Source organism: Rutilus rutilus, assembly GCF_951802725.1.
Source record: "Rutilus rutilus genome assembly, chromosome: 3".
NCBI classification, from domain to species: Eukaryota; Metazoa; Chordata; class Actinopteri; order Cypriniformes; family Leuciscidae; genus Rutilus; species Rutilus rutilus.
Window position 1 is genome coordinate 19,667,939 of NC_140211.1, and position 21,235 is coordinate 19,689,173.

At 36.7% G+C, this 21,235-nt stretch overlaps 1 protein-coding gene across 6 annotated transcripts in view; it reads left to right on the top strand.

Annotated features, from left to right (window-relative positions):
• tub (TUB bipartite transcription factor) overlaps positions 1 to 21,235 on the top strand; it is an 82,780-nt gene that overhangs the window by 22,801 nt on the left and 38,744 nt on the right. The window contains exon 1 of one of the 6 annotated variants that reach the window (XM_084405328.1): positions 20,159 to 20,687. The exons of 2 other annotated variants lie outside the window; for them this stretch is intronic. In XM_084405328.1, coding sequence (XP_084261454.1) covers positions 20,650 to 20,687 — 38 coding nt within the window. In that variant the 5' untranslated portion in view covers positions 20,159 to 20,649. Of the gene's footprint in view, positions 1 to 20,158; positions 20,704 to 21,235 lie in introns of those variants that run through there. 3 more of the 6 variants (XM_084405332.1, XM_084405329.1, XM_084405330.1) reach the window with 3 other exon arrangements.

Here is a 21,235-nt window from a genome sequence, read left to right on the forward strand (position 1 = left end):
GAAAAAAGTTATCCTTTCACTTTATCCTTTTATGGCAAACTAATTGGACCGATCAAAATGCTTCTGCTTGGTTTAAACTCCCCAGAATTAAAGCATATCATGTCATTCAGAGGTCACATGTTCATGATTTTAAATACTGAATTTCAAAACCTGGAAGTTGCTGTAAAACTGATATTGAATTGGAAAGATTATACGATCTTTATCACTGTTGATTCAATGAAATGCTCCACTTGCAGAAAACAGGGTCATGTGAGACAATCGTGTCCTTTGAATATGAAGGCTGAAAAAGGAGAAGGAGTGTAATTCCGTAACAGAACAGGTGAATACTGCCGTGCAAAGGCAAAAGACCTTAACTTCAATTTTGGTCAAAATTAGTTATTGCCATTTTTGGAACAATGGACATCAGTTTTATCATGTGGAAAAATATCTTGAGTCAATTTTGTTCTTTTCTGCTAAAAATAAGATGTTGTTTTTGTCATAACTTCCAAAAGCAGAGGTAAAGCAAAGGCAGAAGCCCTTAACATCAGTTACGGTCTTTTAGCTTGGTTCCGCTGCACTCTAGAATGCTGGAATCAAGTTACAGTTGGAGTTAAGGCACTCTGCCTTTGTTTTACCAACGTAAAATTTTTGCCGCGCTGAAGTTACGGTGTAACGTTAATGCCTATATGTAATTGAAGCACTTTTGCCACAACCATTAAATAAATAAAGTGAAAATAAAATTGTTGCAGTGGTTGTTTTTAACTTTATCTAACATTAATAATGGCCTATCCTCGCGGGAAAATGATAGTGGAGATGGTTTTGAAACGCAAACACCAAGATCAAGGTAAGGATGATATGGATAACTTACATGAATAATTTTTTTTTTTTTTTTTTAGATAAGCAATTTACTTCAGATTTTGTGAAATTCAGCTAGGATACTGGTAGCCTAGTTAGCTAGCTAGCGATGCAAACTTGGGCTAAGATAGGCTACTTGACACACAAAACACAACTATTCCTGATCCAAAAATAGCCTAATGTTAATAGATGGTGTGTCAGCTGTAAGACACCATAAATCAAAGCTTGGATACTATCCAGCCAATCTGACAGTCCATGCACTCACTGACAGAAAACAACGCGAGTGGGTTGGGGACGCCTCACGAAGTAACTTAAGGGGAGGAGAAAACATTACCACGCAAACAAACGAACCCAGCAGATATAACTTAGGTTGCAGCTTACCTTTTTTTTAACATGGTCAAACTCAAAATCCATGGAAAACGACATCCACTGAGAAGACAATCCATCATGTGTTTTAATCCATCATGTGCCGGCTGGCTAACCTAATCTATCAAAGTGCAAGTTGTCCGGAGGTTGACATTTTAAGTGTCGCTGTGCGTAGGCTATTACTAGGCAGACGTCCGGTTAAACAGTTAAAATCCTGTTTTTTGGGCCGGTAAGCATATACTTTAAATTTACTGGCGCTTATCTTTGCACACACAACATATGAAACCGGCTAATCAGCGCGTTCCTCAATCCGCAACGGTAAGCAGAGAGCACGTCAGAAAACAGAGGCCTCTGTGTGTGTGTGTGTGTGTGTGTGTGTGTGTGTGTGTGTGTGTGTGTGTGTGTGTCAAATTAAAATTTTTCAAATGTAAGAAATACTTGTGAAAGGTTACTTTAACTTCTTAAAGTGTTATTTTACTTAAATTAAGAACACTGATAAAGTTTTAAAACGATCCAGTACAGGTAGCCTTCTCATTATTTTTTATTTTGTAATATTCTATTGATGTAATATTAAGCCTTCTAAACAGAACTCACTAAATGTTGTTTTAAGACTATCATTGTTATCATAGAAATGTTTTTATAGAGTGATAAAAGTCAAAATGGTCAATAAATTAGAAGTTAAGGTACTTTGCCTTTGTATGAGCCATTATTGTTTTGCAGATAATGCAAAGGCAGAATGCAGTAACTTCCGAATAAGGGTCAAAGGTCAAGTTTGAGCTCTTTTTTTTTATGTAGATAAATATATTCATTATGACAACTACTTGGCAAATTTTCAGTGTCCTACCTATCATACAATTGGCTGGACAACAAAAAAACTTTAAAGTCATTTTTCTCAGTTTGACACTCTGGTGAGTTAAGGTCTTTTGCCTTTGTAGGGCAGTATACTTCTCTGGATAATAATAATGCAGAAAATGTTGATAAAGTACAGTAAGATGAAACCATTGCTTTACCTAACAGTGGAGAGTTTTTTTTTTTTATTCTTGGAGAGAGGAGAGATTAAATTTACCATCTTTAAGTCAGCAGTTTACTGCACATAGCAAGGGTGCCCTAGTAGAAAAAAAAAAAGAAAGCTCTTGGACAAGAAATCTTTGGACAAAACAGTCATAGTACTACAGGTTTCATTTATTTCCACTGACCCTTCTGAAATATATTTCTTCTATATATGCAGTTTAGTGGAAGAACAAGGCAAAACAAAGTTTGATATGGATTCTCCTACTGCTTTTTTCTTTGGACTTGGAAAGAAAAGCCAAGAGAGCGTCAACTGAAACTTCCAGATAGAAGAGAATCAACAGCACAAACGGAAATGAATGCTTTTGCCATTTCTTTTTATGAAGATTTATACCTTTCTGAGCCATATAATGGAGTAGAAGCTGATGTACTTCTGAGTGACTTAGCACAATTATCTAAGGACAAGATGGATCTTGAGAGTCCTTTGACAATGGCTGAACTTTCGAGAGCTGTCCAGGAGTTGAATTCTGGAAAGTCACCTGATTTGGATGGTCTTCCAGCTGAGTTTAATAAGGCTTTTTGGAAGTTAATTGCTTTGTTGGAAAGTATTTAAAGAGAGACCCCTCCTCTAAGCTGTCAGAAAGCGGGGTTTTAATCTCCCAAAAAGAAGACATTGGCTGTTTGAAGAACTGGCATCCCTTCTCCTTGCTTGCTTTGTGTTGATCTCAAAATCTTTTCAAAAGCCTTAATCAACACTGTTGGTTTTGCCACTGGCTAACGGTTTTGCCACTGCCTAACCCCTCAGTAAAGACTGATCGTTATAAATTACAGTTTTTATACAGCCCTTCAGTCTGTTGGTCCAACAGACTGAAGGGCTATATAAAAACTGTAATTTATAACGATCAGTCTTTACTATATCCCTTACCGAACTATATTTAACAACCTTTTTTGGTTTGAGATATTATTACAGTGTAAAAAAAAAAGGTCTTCTCTCTTTGGACCAAGAAAAAGCCTTTGATAGAGTGGACTATCATTATTGATTTAAAGGTATAGCGGAGGATTTTCCCGAATTTTAGAAAAGAACCGCCCTCTCCACTTTTTGAAAAAAATGCACATGCGCAACACTCTACCTGCTCCCGAGAGGGAACGCCTATTAAACGTGTACAGGAGAGAGCATGCAGGAGAGAGCATGCACGAGCTAATCATAGCTTACATTAACTTTTACTAGCAGTGATTTTAAATGGATTTCTCCAAATAGCATGCCAAACTTTACCTGTCAAGTAGAAACTTCGCGACTGAGGCATCAGTGGGAAGCCCAACCTGTGTTTTGAGCGCACGCCATCGTGTGAATCGTGTGCACGAGCACGTACGACGGCCTTACGTAAACATATCACTATAATGATTGACACTTAGGAGGACCAATAGTCTTGATGATCCACCTGGAAAAAGAAAATCCTCCGCTATACCTTTAAGACTTTTGAGGCTTTTGGATTTGGTTATAATTTTGTGTCCTTTATTAAGCTCATGTATAGTGATATTTATAACATATTAAGAGTAAATGGCACATTAACAAGGCCCTTTTCAGTGACGTTTGGAATACGACAAGGGTGTCCTCTCTCAGGTTCACTCTATGCTATTTCTGTTGAGACTTTTTTAAGTCTGCTGAGAAAAAGACTTTTATAGCAAGAAAATTATAGCATATCAGATGATCTAAATCTGATAATTAGGAATTCAAATGATACTGATTGTATAATTTTATGTTTGAATTTTTTCAGCAAGCACCTCTGCATTTATAAATTGGGAAAAAATAACTTCATCAGTTGCCAAAGCAGTGTAAATGGTCCGAGGATGTTTTAAAAGTTCTTGGCATTTATTTTGGAACTGACCAGTATATGGAAAAGAACTGGGAAGGAATGGTTGACCGGGTTATTGGTAAAATTCAAAAGTGGAAGTGGATTCTCTCACAGCTCTCATATAGAGGACAATGCCTGGTAATTATTAATCTGGCAGCTTCAATGATGTGGCATAAGGTTACAGTGCTTTTAAAGGTTCAAAGAGCGTTTGTTGTTGTTGTTGTTTTGGAATGGCCAACATTGGCTTCCTCCTGGGGTGCTCTATCTTCCCCTTTGCAGAGCGAGGTCAAGGCCTTATACATGTTGAAAAAAATAATTGCAGCAATGAGACTAAAAATATTGCAAAAACTATGTACTGCTTTGTACATTATTGTTTGTACATTTTTAAAGATCTTGGAGGAACAAGATCTTTACAAAGAGTTATTTTTAATTGAGAAGCCTTATGTTGAAAATGTGTATTGTTCTCTTCTCTTCAAAAGTGGGTGATGAAAATGATGGATGTTCAGAACCTTTGTTTCCCCCTGAATTCACTTCATTTATATATTTTTCTTTAATTAATGGCTTGCTATCAAAGACATTTCCTGCATTAAAAGTTGTCCCATTTTGTTGAGATTTTTTGTTTTGAATGTAGGGGTTTGAATTTTTGGATTTCCAAAGTATGGTGAAGAAAATGGTTTATCATATTTGTGTTAAATTAGTCGAAGTAAAAAAAATGATTCGTTGAATTTAATAAAAAAAAATATGGTAAGTGGTTGCACACAATTGATTTTAGCTACATTAAAACAAATGCATTAAGTTGAACCTAATCAATTTTAGTTCAACGTAATGCATTTGTTTAAATGTAGCTAAAATCAGTTGTGTGCAACCACTTACCATAGATTTTTTTTAATTAAATTCAACGAATCATTTTTTTTAGTGTGGATACTAAATGGAGGACTTGCCTTTCTGTGCTAATTTGACTCATTTGAATATACATGTAAATCCCTGATGGAGGCTGTTGTATAAGCCTCCTATTCCTAAGAAATGTGGAGATCTACAGTGGAGAATACTTCAGTGTGTTGGCTACAAACATCTTTGTTTCTAAATTTAATAGAATTGATTTATCCACATGTTCTTTCTGTAAGGCTTCTGACACTGTTTCATTTATTTTGTGAGAGTTCAAGGCTTTTTTTTTTTTTGGTTGTAAAACAGTCGTGGAGCGAACAGTGTGTGCTTGGCAATTTATTAATTTTTTTATGGGCCAAACCAAGTTAGAATTTAGGTAGCTATTTAAGTGGCATGTTACAAATTGATAATGTACTTTTTTTATGAATGTGTGTCCCTTATTTTGCCACACTGAAGGTGGCAACCCTATAGTGACACTGACAACCGAAAACAACTTATAAGTAAAAAAAAGAAGCTCTTAGTTGTCAACAAATGATTTCATCAGTTATTCACTAAAAGAACTGAAGGTGACTGCAAATACAACAACTGTGTAAATGAAAGCAATAACATAGAAATTATGAACATAGAAATAATGTATTCATGTTGCAGTGCATTATTGGGAACTCAGTATTGTTATCCACAATTCAGCAACTTCCTCTGTTCTCAAGTTCGTCAGAAACTCACAGCAAAGGCGCTTACTCTGTTTAACGCACGTTGGATGGCAGCGCTTCCTAATGTTTAATCTTATCGCGTTTTCTCAAATTAATCTGCGCAATGAATTTAATCACCATCAGAATAAAGAATCAAACTGCAAAAAATCACATGGTGTGAAAATATAAGCAATGAACCTGCACACACCAGTTAACCCAGTGTATCTACAACTTCCTCTGCTATCTCGTAGGTATGTGCCATGCCTTATTATATTTTTATTTGTTTATTTTAAATATATTGTGAGATGTGTTTTTTATTTGTAAAATGATTAATTTCATTTATAATATTTTGCTGTACTGGATTTTCATTGATGTTTAAGCTTTTATTCACTTTGCACAGTTCTGTCCCATGTTTTGTTTACAGTGATTACGTGATTCATACTATAGTGTATATTATAGTATACTATAGTATATATTCATATATGAATGATGTTTTATTAACAAAGTTCGGGAGGATCACGTTCAAATGATCTACCCACTCAGCATGAGACGGGGCATATATATATCACCTATGTTCTTCGACAATTTTACCCCGACGACTCACTCTCGACTGGTTCCTGTCCCACTCTGGGTTCGGGCCAAATTCCGACCTCTAGCCCTCCCCTCAGAGAGCACACTCAATATGCATACTCTTTTATTCTATCCGATTATTTGTGTGAAGTCGTGAAACATTCAAAGTTCTGTGTAGTTTTTTTTTTTTTTTTTTTTTTTTTAATTTCAAGCTAAAACCATTTTAAACATGATTTTGTTAATTCTGTAATTATCATACAGTTTTCATGACACTATGTGAATTAATTTGTCTCACTACTATTTCAGTATACTGTTAGATGCTGAAAATGGGGAAAAGTAGTTATTGTTACTTGTCAACTACACACATAAGCAGCGCTTTTTAAAGTTATGTCCGTTAAAAGTCCATTAAAATACTAATGGGGCCCATTTTCATGACCCACAAACCCACAGGACGGGACTGGGGATTTGGGGGTACACAAGGCAAAAAAAGATTGGGAAACACTGCATTAGCTTAAACCTGGTAAACCGATCTTTATGATGTTGTTTTGTTATATTATCTTTTCATTCCATGTTCCGCATGTGCACCAATAATTTTTTTTAGATTCTTATGCACTCAGCTATATGTTAGTTGAATATGTAATATGGCCATTGAAAGCTGAGGTAATTTGCTTGGTTTTTGAACAGACCCTGTGGTGCTATTTGAAGCACTGGCCCTCATATAGACTAGAGATCCATACTGAGTTAAGAGAATATGCTTTGATTATGACGCTACATGCACCTTTAGAGGATTTAAGAGTAGATTTGCAACAAAGAAACCCATCATATATGTTCACAGAAAATGGAGACTCAGTCTGAGGACAGAGTTTCACATAGATTACTTGTACATTCTGTACTAAGTGCAGAGCAGCTTATAGACCGGCACACATCCCCATGAATATAAATGAAGGAACACCACAGGTGCTGTATGGTGTGAAGCTTCGTGTAGGCTATGTATATGTGTGAAGGCATGAAAGAATGATTAATGAATGTTGTTTTAGTAAAGCTGTAGGCTGTAAGTGGGTTAGTAGGCTTGCTGATTAAATAAACGGACACAATTTATATGAACTATGAACTCTAAAACTAACCTTTTCTATCTGTCAAGTTGTTCTGACATTATATAAATTGTGTTTAGTTCAGATTGTGGGTGATTCAATTCTTTTTATTCTTTGAGTTCTAAGATTGTACTAAAATAAATATTATATATGCTGTTGTTGTTGCCTATACATCTGTACATCAGAATGAAAAGATGGATACATCAGATGTTTTTATACGAGTGTGTTGCTGAGACTTTTATTCAAGACTAGTGCTCCATCTTGTGGCTTTATACAGTAGCTTAAACCAGTAGGCCAGTGTTGGGCTGGTTAGCATGTTTGCTATTTTATTTTATTTTTTAAAAAGCAACATTTAAATGTCCAATATTTCTTTATATTGTCGTAAAACCTTTTTTCAGTGAGTGACTGTTTTTTGATGGCTCTTAAAAGCACGAAAATGACTTAGCCAGTCTGCTGCCTGCCACTTCACAGCATAGCATTGTCACTTGGGATTGTGTGCAGTCTTGTCGTGCGATCAATGAATCAGCATTGTCAGCATGTCAGGAAATCATTTTCCTGCATCCAATGAGCAAAAATACATACTGTAGCCTACTCATGTCCAGGGTAATGGACAACAGCCTTTGAGGGGAATGGGAATGCTAACTGCTATTGCTAGGTATTGGCGTAAACACATGGGTTACTGGTTAAATGTAAGTTTAATTGGTATATTAAGAAGACTCTCATTCTGTTGTTTTACTGTTCATGACCATAGAACTAAAAACGTCTGATATTGATTATCTATCTATCTATCTATCTATCTATCTATCTATCTATCTATCTATCTATCTATCTATCTATCTATCTATCTATCTATCTATCTATCTATCTATCTATCTATCTATCTATCTATCCTACAATGACATTAATAAGAAATGTTTCATTCAGCAGCAAATCAGCATATTGAATGACTTCTGAAGGATCATGTGACACAGAAGACTCATTCTAATTCAATAATTCAGAAAATTCAGCTTTGCAATCACAGGAATAAATTACATTTTAAAATATATAAAAATAGAAAACTGTTATTTTAAATTGTAGTGATATTAAAATGATTTTTACTGTACTTTTAATCCAATACATGTAGCCTTGGTGAGCAGAAGAAACTTATTTTGCAAACATAAAAAAATATTACCAACCCCAAACTTTTGAACGGTAATGTATATAGCTATTTTTCATATACATAAATTTCAGTGTCTTCTTGGAATTTATATGTCTGAAATTTTATTTCATGGTACGATGTTAATTTAGAAGAAAACAGGACAAAAACTGATAATGCTGGAGGTCATATCATATTATTTTCCACTAGATGTCAGTGTAAATCCGTTCATTGAACTCCATAGCATGTGGCTTGTTGAAATAATGAAAACCAACTGGATGCTTTCCAAAATTGGTCTGTTTTTATATCTATGATTGGTTGTATTTTTTCTATATGGAAGTATAATGTATAGATTGTAAATGCAGACAGATTTATATCAGCATGGCTCTTCTCTCTGTTGTCGTGTTGCCTCTCTGCAGTGTAGTGATAAGGCATCTCCTTTCATAGCTCATTGGCGTATGCGAGTACGACTACAAAAGCAGAGCTGAGGGCTGCACTGCACATGATGTACTTCATAGGCTGACACTGTGTACCATTTTGTTCTGGCTTTTTTTGGCAGTAATTAGTCTCTTGTTGCTATGGTTGTGGGCTACAGTGTTGCAGTGCTTGTGTTAGATGAAGCAGCCAGACGTTGAAAAGACGTCATTTCATTAGTAGCAGTCGCGACAGTGTGAAACGCAGACACACTCGTGCGTGCGTAATCACAGAAATGTCATAAAGTAACCTGTAATACTTGGGATTCTTTGGTTCTCATTCAGAGCTGCTGTTTAAGAAGGATTAGATGTGGTATTTTGGTCCTGTAATTAAAAGTGTCACCAGAAGTTTATGGGGGAAAACATTTATTTAGACATATGTATTAATTATCTCGCAAAACGGGACGGGCGAACAGACTTTAACAAAGACTTCAATCATGTCCTGCTTATTTATAATGGTTCATTTATGAAAATTTTTTGGTAACTGAAATAAAAATGCAATCAAATAGAAATATTAGATGATATTCTTAAACTTAAACTAAATTATAAATGCTGCCTCTGTAATTAACTTTAAGTTTGAGATGAAATGCTAACATTACTAAAACTGAAAACAAAAATAAAATGAAAACTGAAAATTTTAATATATAAGAATTTATTTCTTGTATATTATATAAGATAATACTAAAATAACTGTGGCATGTCAGTATTGTTTCAGTGAAGTTGGGCTGTAACAGACTTTACTGTCCACCATGGGGTGCTAGAAATATTTTCACATAAGAAACAGGAGAGTGTTTGTGAAGATGACAAACTTCATTTTAAAACGCTGTCTTTAACTTTATCTACTAATAGTGATAATGCAATCATAGTAAAAAAGAAAATAATATTATTACTAATCTTTAACATGACCTTCATACTTAGTCAAATAATCTGCTTCACTGAATCCTCATTCTTTTCAAAACCAGTCACAAGTAGCTCGGGTATATTTGTGGCAATAACCAACAATAGCTGTCACCAGCTGGAGTGCCCTTGAGAGCCACCAGAGGGCACTCCACATCAGACTATTGCCATTCCCTCACAAACTACATTTCCCATAACTCACTTGCCTGGACTCTTCATCCATTATCACATGCAAATATAATGGTCTCATTATCTTGTTTAGCTCACCCCATATAAGCCTGGTTTTCTCATTCATTATCTGCAAAGTCTTGTTTAGTGTTACACTGCAATTCCGAGCATTCTCCCTGGTTTCATGTCTCTTGGTCTCTTTTTCCCGTGTTCCCTGCCTTGTTGTGTTTGTATGGACTGCCTGCCTGTGTTTGACCTTGCCTGTACTTTGGATTACGTCTGTTCAATAAATACTGCATTTGGATCCTCAACCTTTGTGTCTCAGAGCAGTTTGTAACAAATACATTGTATGGGTCAAAATGATCTTTTTCTTTTATGCCAAAAATCATTAGGATATTAAGTAAAGATCATGTTCCATGAAGATATTTTGTAAATTTCCTACAGTAAATATATAAAACATTTATTTTTGTGAGTGAATGCAGTATAATTGTGAACATAAATGGACAACTTTCTTTTTTTTTGCACCCTCAGATTCCAGATTTCAAAATAGTTGGATCTCGGCTAAATATTGTCCTATCCTAACAAACCATACATCAATGGAAAGCTTATTTATTCAGCTTTCAGATTATTATGTATAAATCTCAATAAAAAAAAAATTGATTTTGTGGCCCAGGGTCACATTGAATCTTGAATCAATGTGAAAATTTAACATCTTGAACATTGAAAATTGAATCTTCTTAGAGTGCTTTTTGTTCTTCATCACCTGCTTGACGTAATTACATTACCTTGACAACCATGCACACATAGATGTTACCATGGTAACTAAAATTAGCTGCACCTTGGAGGGGCTCTTTGTACTTGCCAAAGATTAGGTTCACAAGGTAGACAAGCAAGGGCAACTTTGTATGTTTCCATATATATTTTCAGAATTAATCACATTATCTATGATAATTGGATACTGTCCTAGTGGATTATTGATAAGAAGAACATTTCATGCATCACATATTGATATTTTGATAGTTTGGTATTCGTCCATTGCCTTGAGCAAAGATGTTTGATTGATTGAGCACTACCAGAGACAAATAACTGTAGTCCCTTTTTCCTCCTTTGGATTTTGACTTGGACATTTTGAGTTATTAAGTTATTAAGGTCACTGGTCGTCACCTCACTACTAGTCACTATATCGTTCACTTAAAAGACTCTTTATTGATTGCATTGACAGTGAAAAATGAAGGTGATTTTAGCTGTGGCATTTCGGAGAGCTGTGTGGTTGTCAGATGATATCACTGAGCTAGATTCAGATTCAAAGCATTTTGTAATGTTTTCCTACACTAAAGAGGAATGATGCATGACAGTGCTCATCACTCACCCCTGCAAACACATTTACTAGCTGTGTATCTAGAACCCGGAATTATTGTAATTCTGAACATGTTTTAGTTTTCTGTTTATTATTTTATTTAACCACCAGTATGTCATTTAGCCACTGCAGATCCTTCATGAAAATCTTGTATATAAGGCACATTGGGATCCACATTGTTTAGTCATCTTTTGCTACAGTTATCAGAATGACAGATGGGATCTCTCCAGGTCTACTGCACCAGTGGCTTGACCATGCTGACGTTTTCAACCTCAGATCACTTTCGATGTATGCGCATGTTTCAGCATGGTGCTGGAGTGGAGCTGGGGAATTGTGGACCGCAGTGAGGCTGAATTGCTTAAAAGTGTGGAGAGTAGTGTTGCATCACCTTGTGCCTTCTGGTTCATGCACCTGCGCTTTACACGACTGCCACAGCTGCTGTGTGTTACGCTGCTCCTTTGATGAAATGGAAATGAACTTTCATTTAAAATTCTGAGCATTCTGGACACTGGAATGAGACAAGAAAGCCAAGTACTGTTCCAGCTTCAGTTGACTTGTTAATTTTTTCAGCTACTAGAAATAGTATGTTAGGTGTGACAAACATAAATTGAATCGGAAAACTATTATTGCATTCATACCTCAGGAGACTTGATTGAGTCTCGGTTGTATGTTTCTTTTACTGTAAGTATCAGCTTTGTCTCAGATGTTTCTCATGAAATTTCTTTGGAGAAATGAAAATAGACACATGAGACAATTGTTGACATCATACAGAAAGAGTATAGCACAGAACTTGTCATTTTTATTGGACTATTCTGGTGAGAAATAATTATATTGAATGAGTATGTGTTATGAAGTGGAGGACGCAGTAAGATCCATTTGCAGCTTTATTAGAATAATCAACAGGCAGGGTAAATCAGGGGCAATCAGAACAATGGAGATAATCTCAAAGCAGAAACAGATAACAGGCAAGGGTCGAGGCAGGCGGCAGGAATCACAGTCCAAAGAACAATCCGGGTCAAGACAGGCAGCAGAAGAATCAGAAGTCAGTATAAACAATCCAAGGTCAGTAACAGTTCAGCAAACACAGGGAAAACGCTCAGCGATTGTACGCCAGGGCAATGCAATACTTCGCAGAGAAGTGGAGTGTGGAAGCGGCTTTTATGTGTGTGTGAATGAGGTGCAGGTGTGTGTAATCAGTGCAGTGCAGGTGTATGAAGTAATCAGTGCAGGTAGATGCAGAATGGGAAATGTAGTCTGTGAGTGAATATGATAGTCCGGTGTGGAGTGCCCTCTGGTGGCTCTCAAGGGCACTCCAGCTGGTGACCGTTACAGTATGAGAATGTATTCTCCAAATAAATCTCAGACTTTTGATTGCAAACTTTGATATATTTGCAAATCTGAACATGGTTTGTGGCATTCTTATGAAACTCTACAGCAGGTGTTTTCAAAGGGGCTGCAAGAGAAGAGGGTGCTAGATAATCTTGACACTATTACTATTTAATTCTAAGGACTGGTTGGTTACTGTCGTTCTTTACATAAAGATAGCACAAAAGTATGGATTACCTGGTCCTGGATAGAAAACATGGTATTTCCTGGTTTTAAAACATGGCAAGATAATTCTGATCCATATTAAACTTTTTTTTTTTTTTTAACAACTAGCCTAGGCCCTGGAAATGAAATATTTTCCAGATAACATTTTAAACATATATATATATATATATATATATATATATATATATATAAAATGGGTCTTTGTTCATGAAAATACACTACCCCTCAAAAGTTTGAGGTCATATACCTTAAAAAAATGTATACTTTTAATCGACAAGGATGCATTAAATTGATCATGTAATTAAGCAAACAAAAGCTGTATTAAGCAGCACACCACAATTTCAGTAATATTAATATTTTATAATATTAATAATATTAAGAGATGTTTCTCGAGCACTAAATCAGTATACTAGAAGGATTATTTCTGCTTCACCCCTAAGTTAGCATAAAAGTTCATGGCATCATACTTGCCTTCAAGCGTAAATACTCATTCATACACATTACATAAGTTCTGTTGCAGAACTAGGGCGAGTGCTTGTGCGCAGTCATTAACCCTGAGGTTCCAGACATCCTTGTGTGTCTCTTCCTCTTGTCTGAACTACTGCACTGAAGTATTTGTATTTGTGAATGTTCATTTTACTTGCCTGGGAGTGTCAAGCACTGCTTTAGTTTGGCATCCATTGCATTGCGTCTTCAGCTCCTGTACATCACCTGAAAACTCCATGACCTTCTCTGAAAATCAGTTAGCTCAGAACAAATGGCACTAATGACGATCCTATTCAAAGCATCCCATTTCGATCTCTTATGCTATCAAAAACATTCATCTTAATTATCCCAAATTGATGTCAAATGGCTTTTGCTTTTGCATGTCAATCATGATCAATCACAATGTACGGAGTACTTTGCAGAAAAGCAAATTAGATATGAGAGCTACAGTGGAAGGGAGGTTTATTGGTCATACGAATTTGGAACCACATGACGGTCAGTGAATGATGACAGAACATACATGATTTTTTTTTTTAAATGCAATAGTGAATAGTCTGTTCATACTCACTTCCCTAAGGAACATCTCTGGCTTATTAGCCATGTCATAGTGCTCTCCAGAGCTGAAACATGTTTCTAATTCGGGCATATTAACCTGAAGCTCTGCTCCACTAAATGAAATGAATGAGGGAGCATGCGATTTGGGATAAAGACTTGGCCTCATTAAGAGAGCTAATGTAGACCCTTTGTTGAATTGTCACCATCCAGACAGAAAATCTTAAAGTGTTGACACAATAACCATATTATGCTCACATTAAATGCAGTGGCAGTTACTTAAAATTATTAAAAAAAATTTTTTTAAAAACCATAAGTCGCACAGAGCATTTGCGACCTTGAACTGGTAGCATGAAGGCTGACTTTAATATTAAATAGATTTTTTTTAAAGTATATTATAAATATCTGATTGTGTATTGTAAAGAAAGTAATGACAGAGCTGTGAAGCCTTATAAAAGAGAAGATTAATCTTTTCTGTCTGTAAGGGAAATATTTCAGTCTTAGATTTTAGTATATCATCAAGTATTTGTTGCCATTCTCATTAATTTTTAATGGTAGCCGCATTGCTGTTATTCATTTTAATAGTAAATGGTATTACAGATAAAATTCTTTTGATTCAAGCTATTTTCTCTTGGATAAGTATAATTTAATGATCAAATTCCTCTTATAATACATTTTTTTATGAAATTAAGTGCCTTGCAGAAGGTTTTGTAATACTGTAGCATGTAGAAAATGAATTGTTGACAAAAAGGAATTTGAAATTTACACATGTAACTTGACCTGGAACTCCTATACGTGAACATGTTTTCTTGGGAAAAATACACACAGTCCACACAGTTTAAGAGCCCTGTTAAAACAAATCAGGTACTGGTGAAAATATCTTCTATATAACAAACTATTTCCTTGTAAAATGTTTGATTTCAGCAGAAGACATGGATATGCTTTTTGCTGCCAGACTATGTAGTTATCAGCAGAAGCTAATGCAGCCATGCTAAACAAACCGTTACCTTGTGGACAGAATTGGAAATACTGAAGTACTTTCTGGTTTTGTATTTTTCAATGCTTACACCTCCAGCGTCTGTCTCTTTTATCATGAGTAATCTGTGAATGAGATCTAAATGTCACCCTATAGACGAGACTGCAGACCATCAGCCAACATTTCTCATACTTCCTCTTTGCCCTTCCCCATCTCTCGCCGCTCTTCACCACATAAAGATTTACTCCTCCTTTTAGAATAAAGACTCCTCTGTTTGCATAGACCCTCCTCTACAAACTGCCCAGCTGCCCATTTGGGATTTCCAGCCACTGCTAATGCAATCTCAATTAGATGTCAGTAAATATTTATCCTCACAATTGTAGCAGTAATGACAAAAGGTCATTGAGAACCGCTGCCGTCTGACTGTTTTTTAATGAAGAGGTCATTAGATTGTTTTAGATTAGAATTGATGGGCTTGAAATCACTTGTGGTTCAGTGATCCAGTTTCTGCTTAAATCTAGGACCCACTGACATAAAACGAGAAGAGAGAAAGCCTTGAAGAGTATCGTGGAGGTTTAGTTTAACTTTGTATTGATTCCTTGTAATTTTAATGTAATTTTGTGAATCTTCGTCCCTTACTGATTAAAAAAAACACAACCTAGGAGCGGATGGAACATCAATTGATCCCCCAATTAAAATGGAAATCCTTGGGATTGGTTTAAAGTAGTGTGCAGAAGCAGGAATATATAATGTAATCAAAGGGGACGTCAGGATGTGTCGTCAGATGTGCTGCCTGCATAATCACTTCACTAGCACTCAAGATGAGAGTGAGAAAGACTCTTCACCTCCCTATATATCTTCTGTCCTTCTGCACAGTAACCATCTTATTTCAAAGTGCAGATCCAAGAAAACCACAGAACCCCATGACGACTTATTCAATTCTACTGATAATAATAATACAAAATAATAATAATTTGCAAATGTTTATTATTATTATTATTATTATATTATACTTTCTTTTCAGTTTTGAATAAAAAAAAGGTAGCCAAAAAAAAAAAACTGGTAGCCAATGCTGAGAGGCCAGAATATGTGAAAGTGATGAAATTTGACTGCAATTTGACTGTCAAAAAAGGATAAAAAAAAAATAAGCACATTTTGCTACACACATACTCACTTGTCAATGACAGTGTCATTTGATCAGAATAATAAAGAAAGATCTTACATTCACATACTCGCCCACACACAAAGCGGTGTAGATTTATGTTCATTCATCGGCGACCGTTGGCACCTCGTGACCTGCATGGCTAATGGAGTCTCTGCATTATTAACAAAGCTCTTCATACTGTGGCTCTGCAGCTGCCCGCACGCCGGCCTTGGCAATGCTAGCTAGCCCCATGCTACACAGAGACCCCCTGTCATAGCTCTTCTCAGCACTGAAGCGCTACAGTGCATCAAAAAAGCCAATAACTACTTAGCATTTGTGCCAGTGTCACACTTTATTGACTATCTTTGGGACTTGGCCAATCGAGTTAGCGGCGGGTGCGTGCTGTTAGCTCAGCTTGATGGGGGGCTACATAATTTTAGGCACGGTGGCCGTAGGTTTCACTAATGGATCTGCCCAAGCGATGAGCTCGGTATAGTGTGACTTCAAACGGCTTGCAGTAGCATCAAATATTTACCAGCCATGCTGCTTTTCCACCTGCTCTCCCTCTGCTGGAGCGTAGCGGAGTGCATGTGATCCAGCAACATCCCACCGCGTTCGCTGTTTTTGACCGCTGCTAGGAAGAGTGTTGACCTCGGTTCCCGTGCAGGGGCGGTTTGCTGGTCTGTTATAAACAACTTTGGCCACAGAATATGTGGCGTGATAGTATCTGTTTCTTTTTTGAGCACCTGTTGAGAACAGGGCAGATATTCTGCTGGTCTTTGGCTTCAGTTCTTTTGTCTGAAAGCAAAATAGCAGTGACTTCCTTTCAGAGAGATATAATAAAATGGTGTAATGTGGTCCAAATCAAAATAATTGCATTGATTTGAGTACCTTTTTTCAGGTAAATGTTTGAAATCGTATGGTCTCATACTCCGATAACAAGAAATACAAAGCTGCCTTTGGGAAATGTATGTTTCTTAGAGAAGTAGGCTAAACCTAATGTAAATAAATTACTGTCAATGATACTCAATTCAGGAAATAAATAAATAAATGGCTCTCTTTGTGAATGGGCTTCATTGAATTGAATCATTGGTTCACCCGATTGATTCGCTCAAAACGTGGATTCATTCATAAATTAAACGCAACAGTTCTGCTCTCGCTTTATAGGTAATATTTTCGTTGGCAAAACTGAGTAAAAGCAGGCAATATTGTGTCTAAAATATAACACAATATTAACTTATTTATTGAACTATTGTAATAAATCAATATCACATTTGCACTGCTCAGGACAAAAACATCACTCGAGTGATATTGCACTTGTTACTCATGTGATATTATTTAAAGGGGTGGTTCAGAATTTTGGACATCGGACCTCATTTACAAGAGACCGGTGGTGCCAGTGCAGAAAATGTATAGCTACATATAGCTAGCTAGACGTCCCGACTGTAGTGCGCTTCTGTTCTGTGTTTACTTTTCGGCGCAGTACTAACCGGAGCAAAGTAAAATTCTGATACCGGATAACAGATACCGTTGACTCGCGCTAGCCTAGCACCGGCGAACTATGCAACTGGAAGGACTGGGTGAACATTTTTGAAAACTGTCTCCACTGATAAATAACACACAGGCTAACTTGTAAATGAGGTCCGATGTCTAAAATTCTGAACCACCCCTTTAACTATTTCATGATATAAATATGAGACAGAAAGGGGCATTTTTGCCCTGATATCTTGAATTTTAAGGGCATTCTAACTGCATTTGAGAATCTACATCATGCAGTGGGTTGTTGCTCTGCTTCATGTTCATCACCAATCATTTTATCAGAGGGAAGTCTGTCTTTTTCACCTGAAGATCCAGTTATGACATTTTGATTAAACATTACAACATCACAAAAATGTGGACAACAAAACGTATATTCACAATACAATCATTAGCATGCATTTAAAAAAATAGATAGGGGGAATTTTCATTTCATTCCAATGTCTCTACTTAATTTGGCTGTTTTCTGACATGCTATATTATTTATTTTTTTATTTTTTTGTCCACATCATCAGTCTATCATTGTCAGCAGGCGCTTTGCATTGCATAAAATGTACCCTAAACAAATTGTGATTAATCGCTTTACATAGGGCTGGGCGATATGGAGCAAAAAATATATTTCGATATATTTTGCTATATCTCGATATACGATATATATCTCGATATCTTTACAGGAAAAAGAACCCCCCAAAAACTACTGCAAAAACAAATATGCCAAATACCACCAAGTATTTTTTATTGAAGTGCAAAGAGGTAGGCAGTTCATGTAGGAACAAGTGCTTCTGTGACATTTTTAAATAATATATTTTTTTATTCTTTTTTTATAATTAAAACTAACATCATAAACATCATGCAATTTTTTTTTACTTTGAGCAATTCTGGAGCTATAATTGACTCTAGGAGCATATAAAACAAAACAGCTCCTTGGAAAAAATTAAATGTAATATTGTAGTAGCCTAGTTATAAACAAAGGTTTATTTTTAGTTCAGATTAACATTTGAGGCAATTGTATTCATAATGTCAAAATTAAACCGACGTAATGTTACTTGAAGGCATTATAGCCTACTATTCCTGCCAAACTTCCATGGTTGCAGTTAGTGTTACTACAGTATATCCATGGTGAATGTTGCTGATCTGTGGACACTGGATAGTTCATTCATGGCACAATGTTTCTTCCTGGTTTCCACGTCAGCGCTGTTTGATCTGTTGAAATGTGAATGTTTCTCACTAGATCTCGCAGCGATGTTATTACTTCTGTGGCGAATTCAAATGCTTTCTTTACTGGATCATTAGCGCTGTGTAGTAACAGTGTCGCATGATCACGAACGATCGGCTCGCGCTGCTTTGGTCCAAACTGATAAACGGTCCTTCAACCACACAATAACGAGCAGTTTCGTTCCGCTTGCATTACGTTTGCCATTTGATGTTGGGCAATGTTGTGGTCGCGCCGGCGTCTCTACATTATGAGCGTGCTTGCCACGCGCAACGCGCCTACATTTGAAATAACACAATTTTTATAAATATAAACAATATATCGATATGTCAAAATCCATATCGTGTTTAAAAATATCTCGATATATTTTAAATATCGCCCACCCCTAGCTTTACATGTCATACATTATACTCTTCCTGTCTGAGCAGGCCAGAATAAGTTACGATATGGACCAGACCTTTTGCCTGTTAGTCAAATGTGCTGCTACATGAGACTATAAGCGTGGTTCGTTCCTGAAATAATGTGCTCCAGTTTTACTTAATATTAACAGCAAAAACAACATGCACACAAAGCACCAGGAGCATTTTATGAGCAAGGAAGAGTGCACGCCTGAGCCATGAGCTAAATCAACATGACTAAGTGTGACACTAAGGAAGATGAGGGAGTCCAGAGGAAAGATGAGAAAGCTGATATACAGTAAAACAGAAATACGCTTCAGGCTGCTTGAGGATATTACAGAGAAACACCAAGGCTCGCAGGAGTGCGCTTGAGACAAATACGGTAGGACAAATAACCATAGGAAGCTGAAGAAAATAGTTTTTCATTTAGGAACCACCGCATTATGTTAACTTAAAGCCAGCATAAATATTGCAGCAGAAGTCATGTAGCGTTCTTGAATTCTGAATACCATTTAGACATTTTAGCATTAAAAATACAACATCCACAATAGTGATGAGTTCATTTACCTTTGTTCTTGATGGCAGCTAATGAAGGCCGTTGCGTGATGATGCTGATATTAAAATATGTATATGAAGTCATACCCTCATTTTGCTGAGTGAAGTACCAAGGGGACTAAAACAAAGCGCAAAGCCAATAAACAAAGACAAAATGGTGTGCTGAGTTTGGATTCAGCATGTTAAATCAAAGACAATTACAACTGCGCTGCTCTGTCCCATGTTAATGAGCCCAGCTCTGAATGAAGGGATGAATAAATCATGGTTCAGAAAACACATTTGAGGCTCCCGCTTTTCAGAGCTAGAGCCCTGTGTGTGTGTGTGTGTGTGTATGTGTGTGTGTGTGTGTTGATAGACCAGCGGAGCATCGCGACAAACATCAAAGCAGCTAGACAAAAGGGATTCACTCTTATATGTTCTCCCCTTCTTAGGGCCGTGTGTAAGGTTATAATGACAGTGGTCTGAAAGAGAGATAGAGAGAGCGCAAATGAGAGCGAGAGAAAGAGTGAGAGAGAGAGAGAGAGAAAGAAAAGGGAGGGAATAAAGCAGTCGGTACAAGGCGCAGTTGAGGAGAGCGAGAGCCACAGTATACAGAGCAGCATAAAAGATGATGACGAGAGACACGCAGTGAAGGTGAACGGAAGAATAAAACACGAGGGATTGTGAACAAGCAGAAAGAAAACGGCGCATGACGAGGGAACTGGATTCACAGCAAGGCAGCTGAGTCCGGCTCATGATGAAAAGGATCCGTTGCAGACTGCAGGCAGGGGTTGTGTGAATGGAAGAGACACTAGATCTGTAGATAGTGGAGACAGAAGTGCAGGGGATGGTTGGGCTGCATGGGCTCTGTTGTTGGCATCACTGCTGCTGTCCTACACCGCTACACTCGAAACCCTTTCAACACGCTCAGATATGAGCTCCAAACACTCATCGGACTGGATCCCTTACAGGTACATCTGTTTATCGGTGAGCTTGCATGTGTTTGGTTGGAGAAGATAAATGTGATAGGGGATCGAGGATGATGAATGGATAATGCTGGCAGGGCTGCAAAGGTGACAAAGGTGATTCTCTCGTCCTTGTACTCTTGGGTTTGTGTAGTTGCTTCTGAGGTTTTTGTTTATATCAGCTGGTCTGATACAATATCTATTACAGGACTCAACGATAAAGATGGGCCGATGGCTACCGGAGCCAGTTGACGTAACTGTCACTGGTGCATTATCACTATACATTATCTTATGACTGTTTATGGTGATCTTGTATATGTTTTTTTTAAGTGTTTTGAGAGCTTTTTGAAACAATTTTGAGACTAAAATGCTATTTAGCTGGCTAGCATAGATGAAATTTTGTTGAGATTGTGAGAATTTGGAGTATAAGTTAGAATGGGTAACGTTTTAGTTATGTTTTGTACTATATTGTGGTATATTTTCCAAAAAGGTGTGCTTATGAATTTATAAATTATAATAAATATAGCTGCTGCATTTATTTGATCAAAAATACA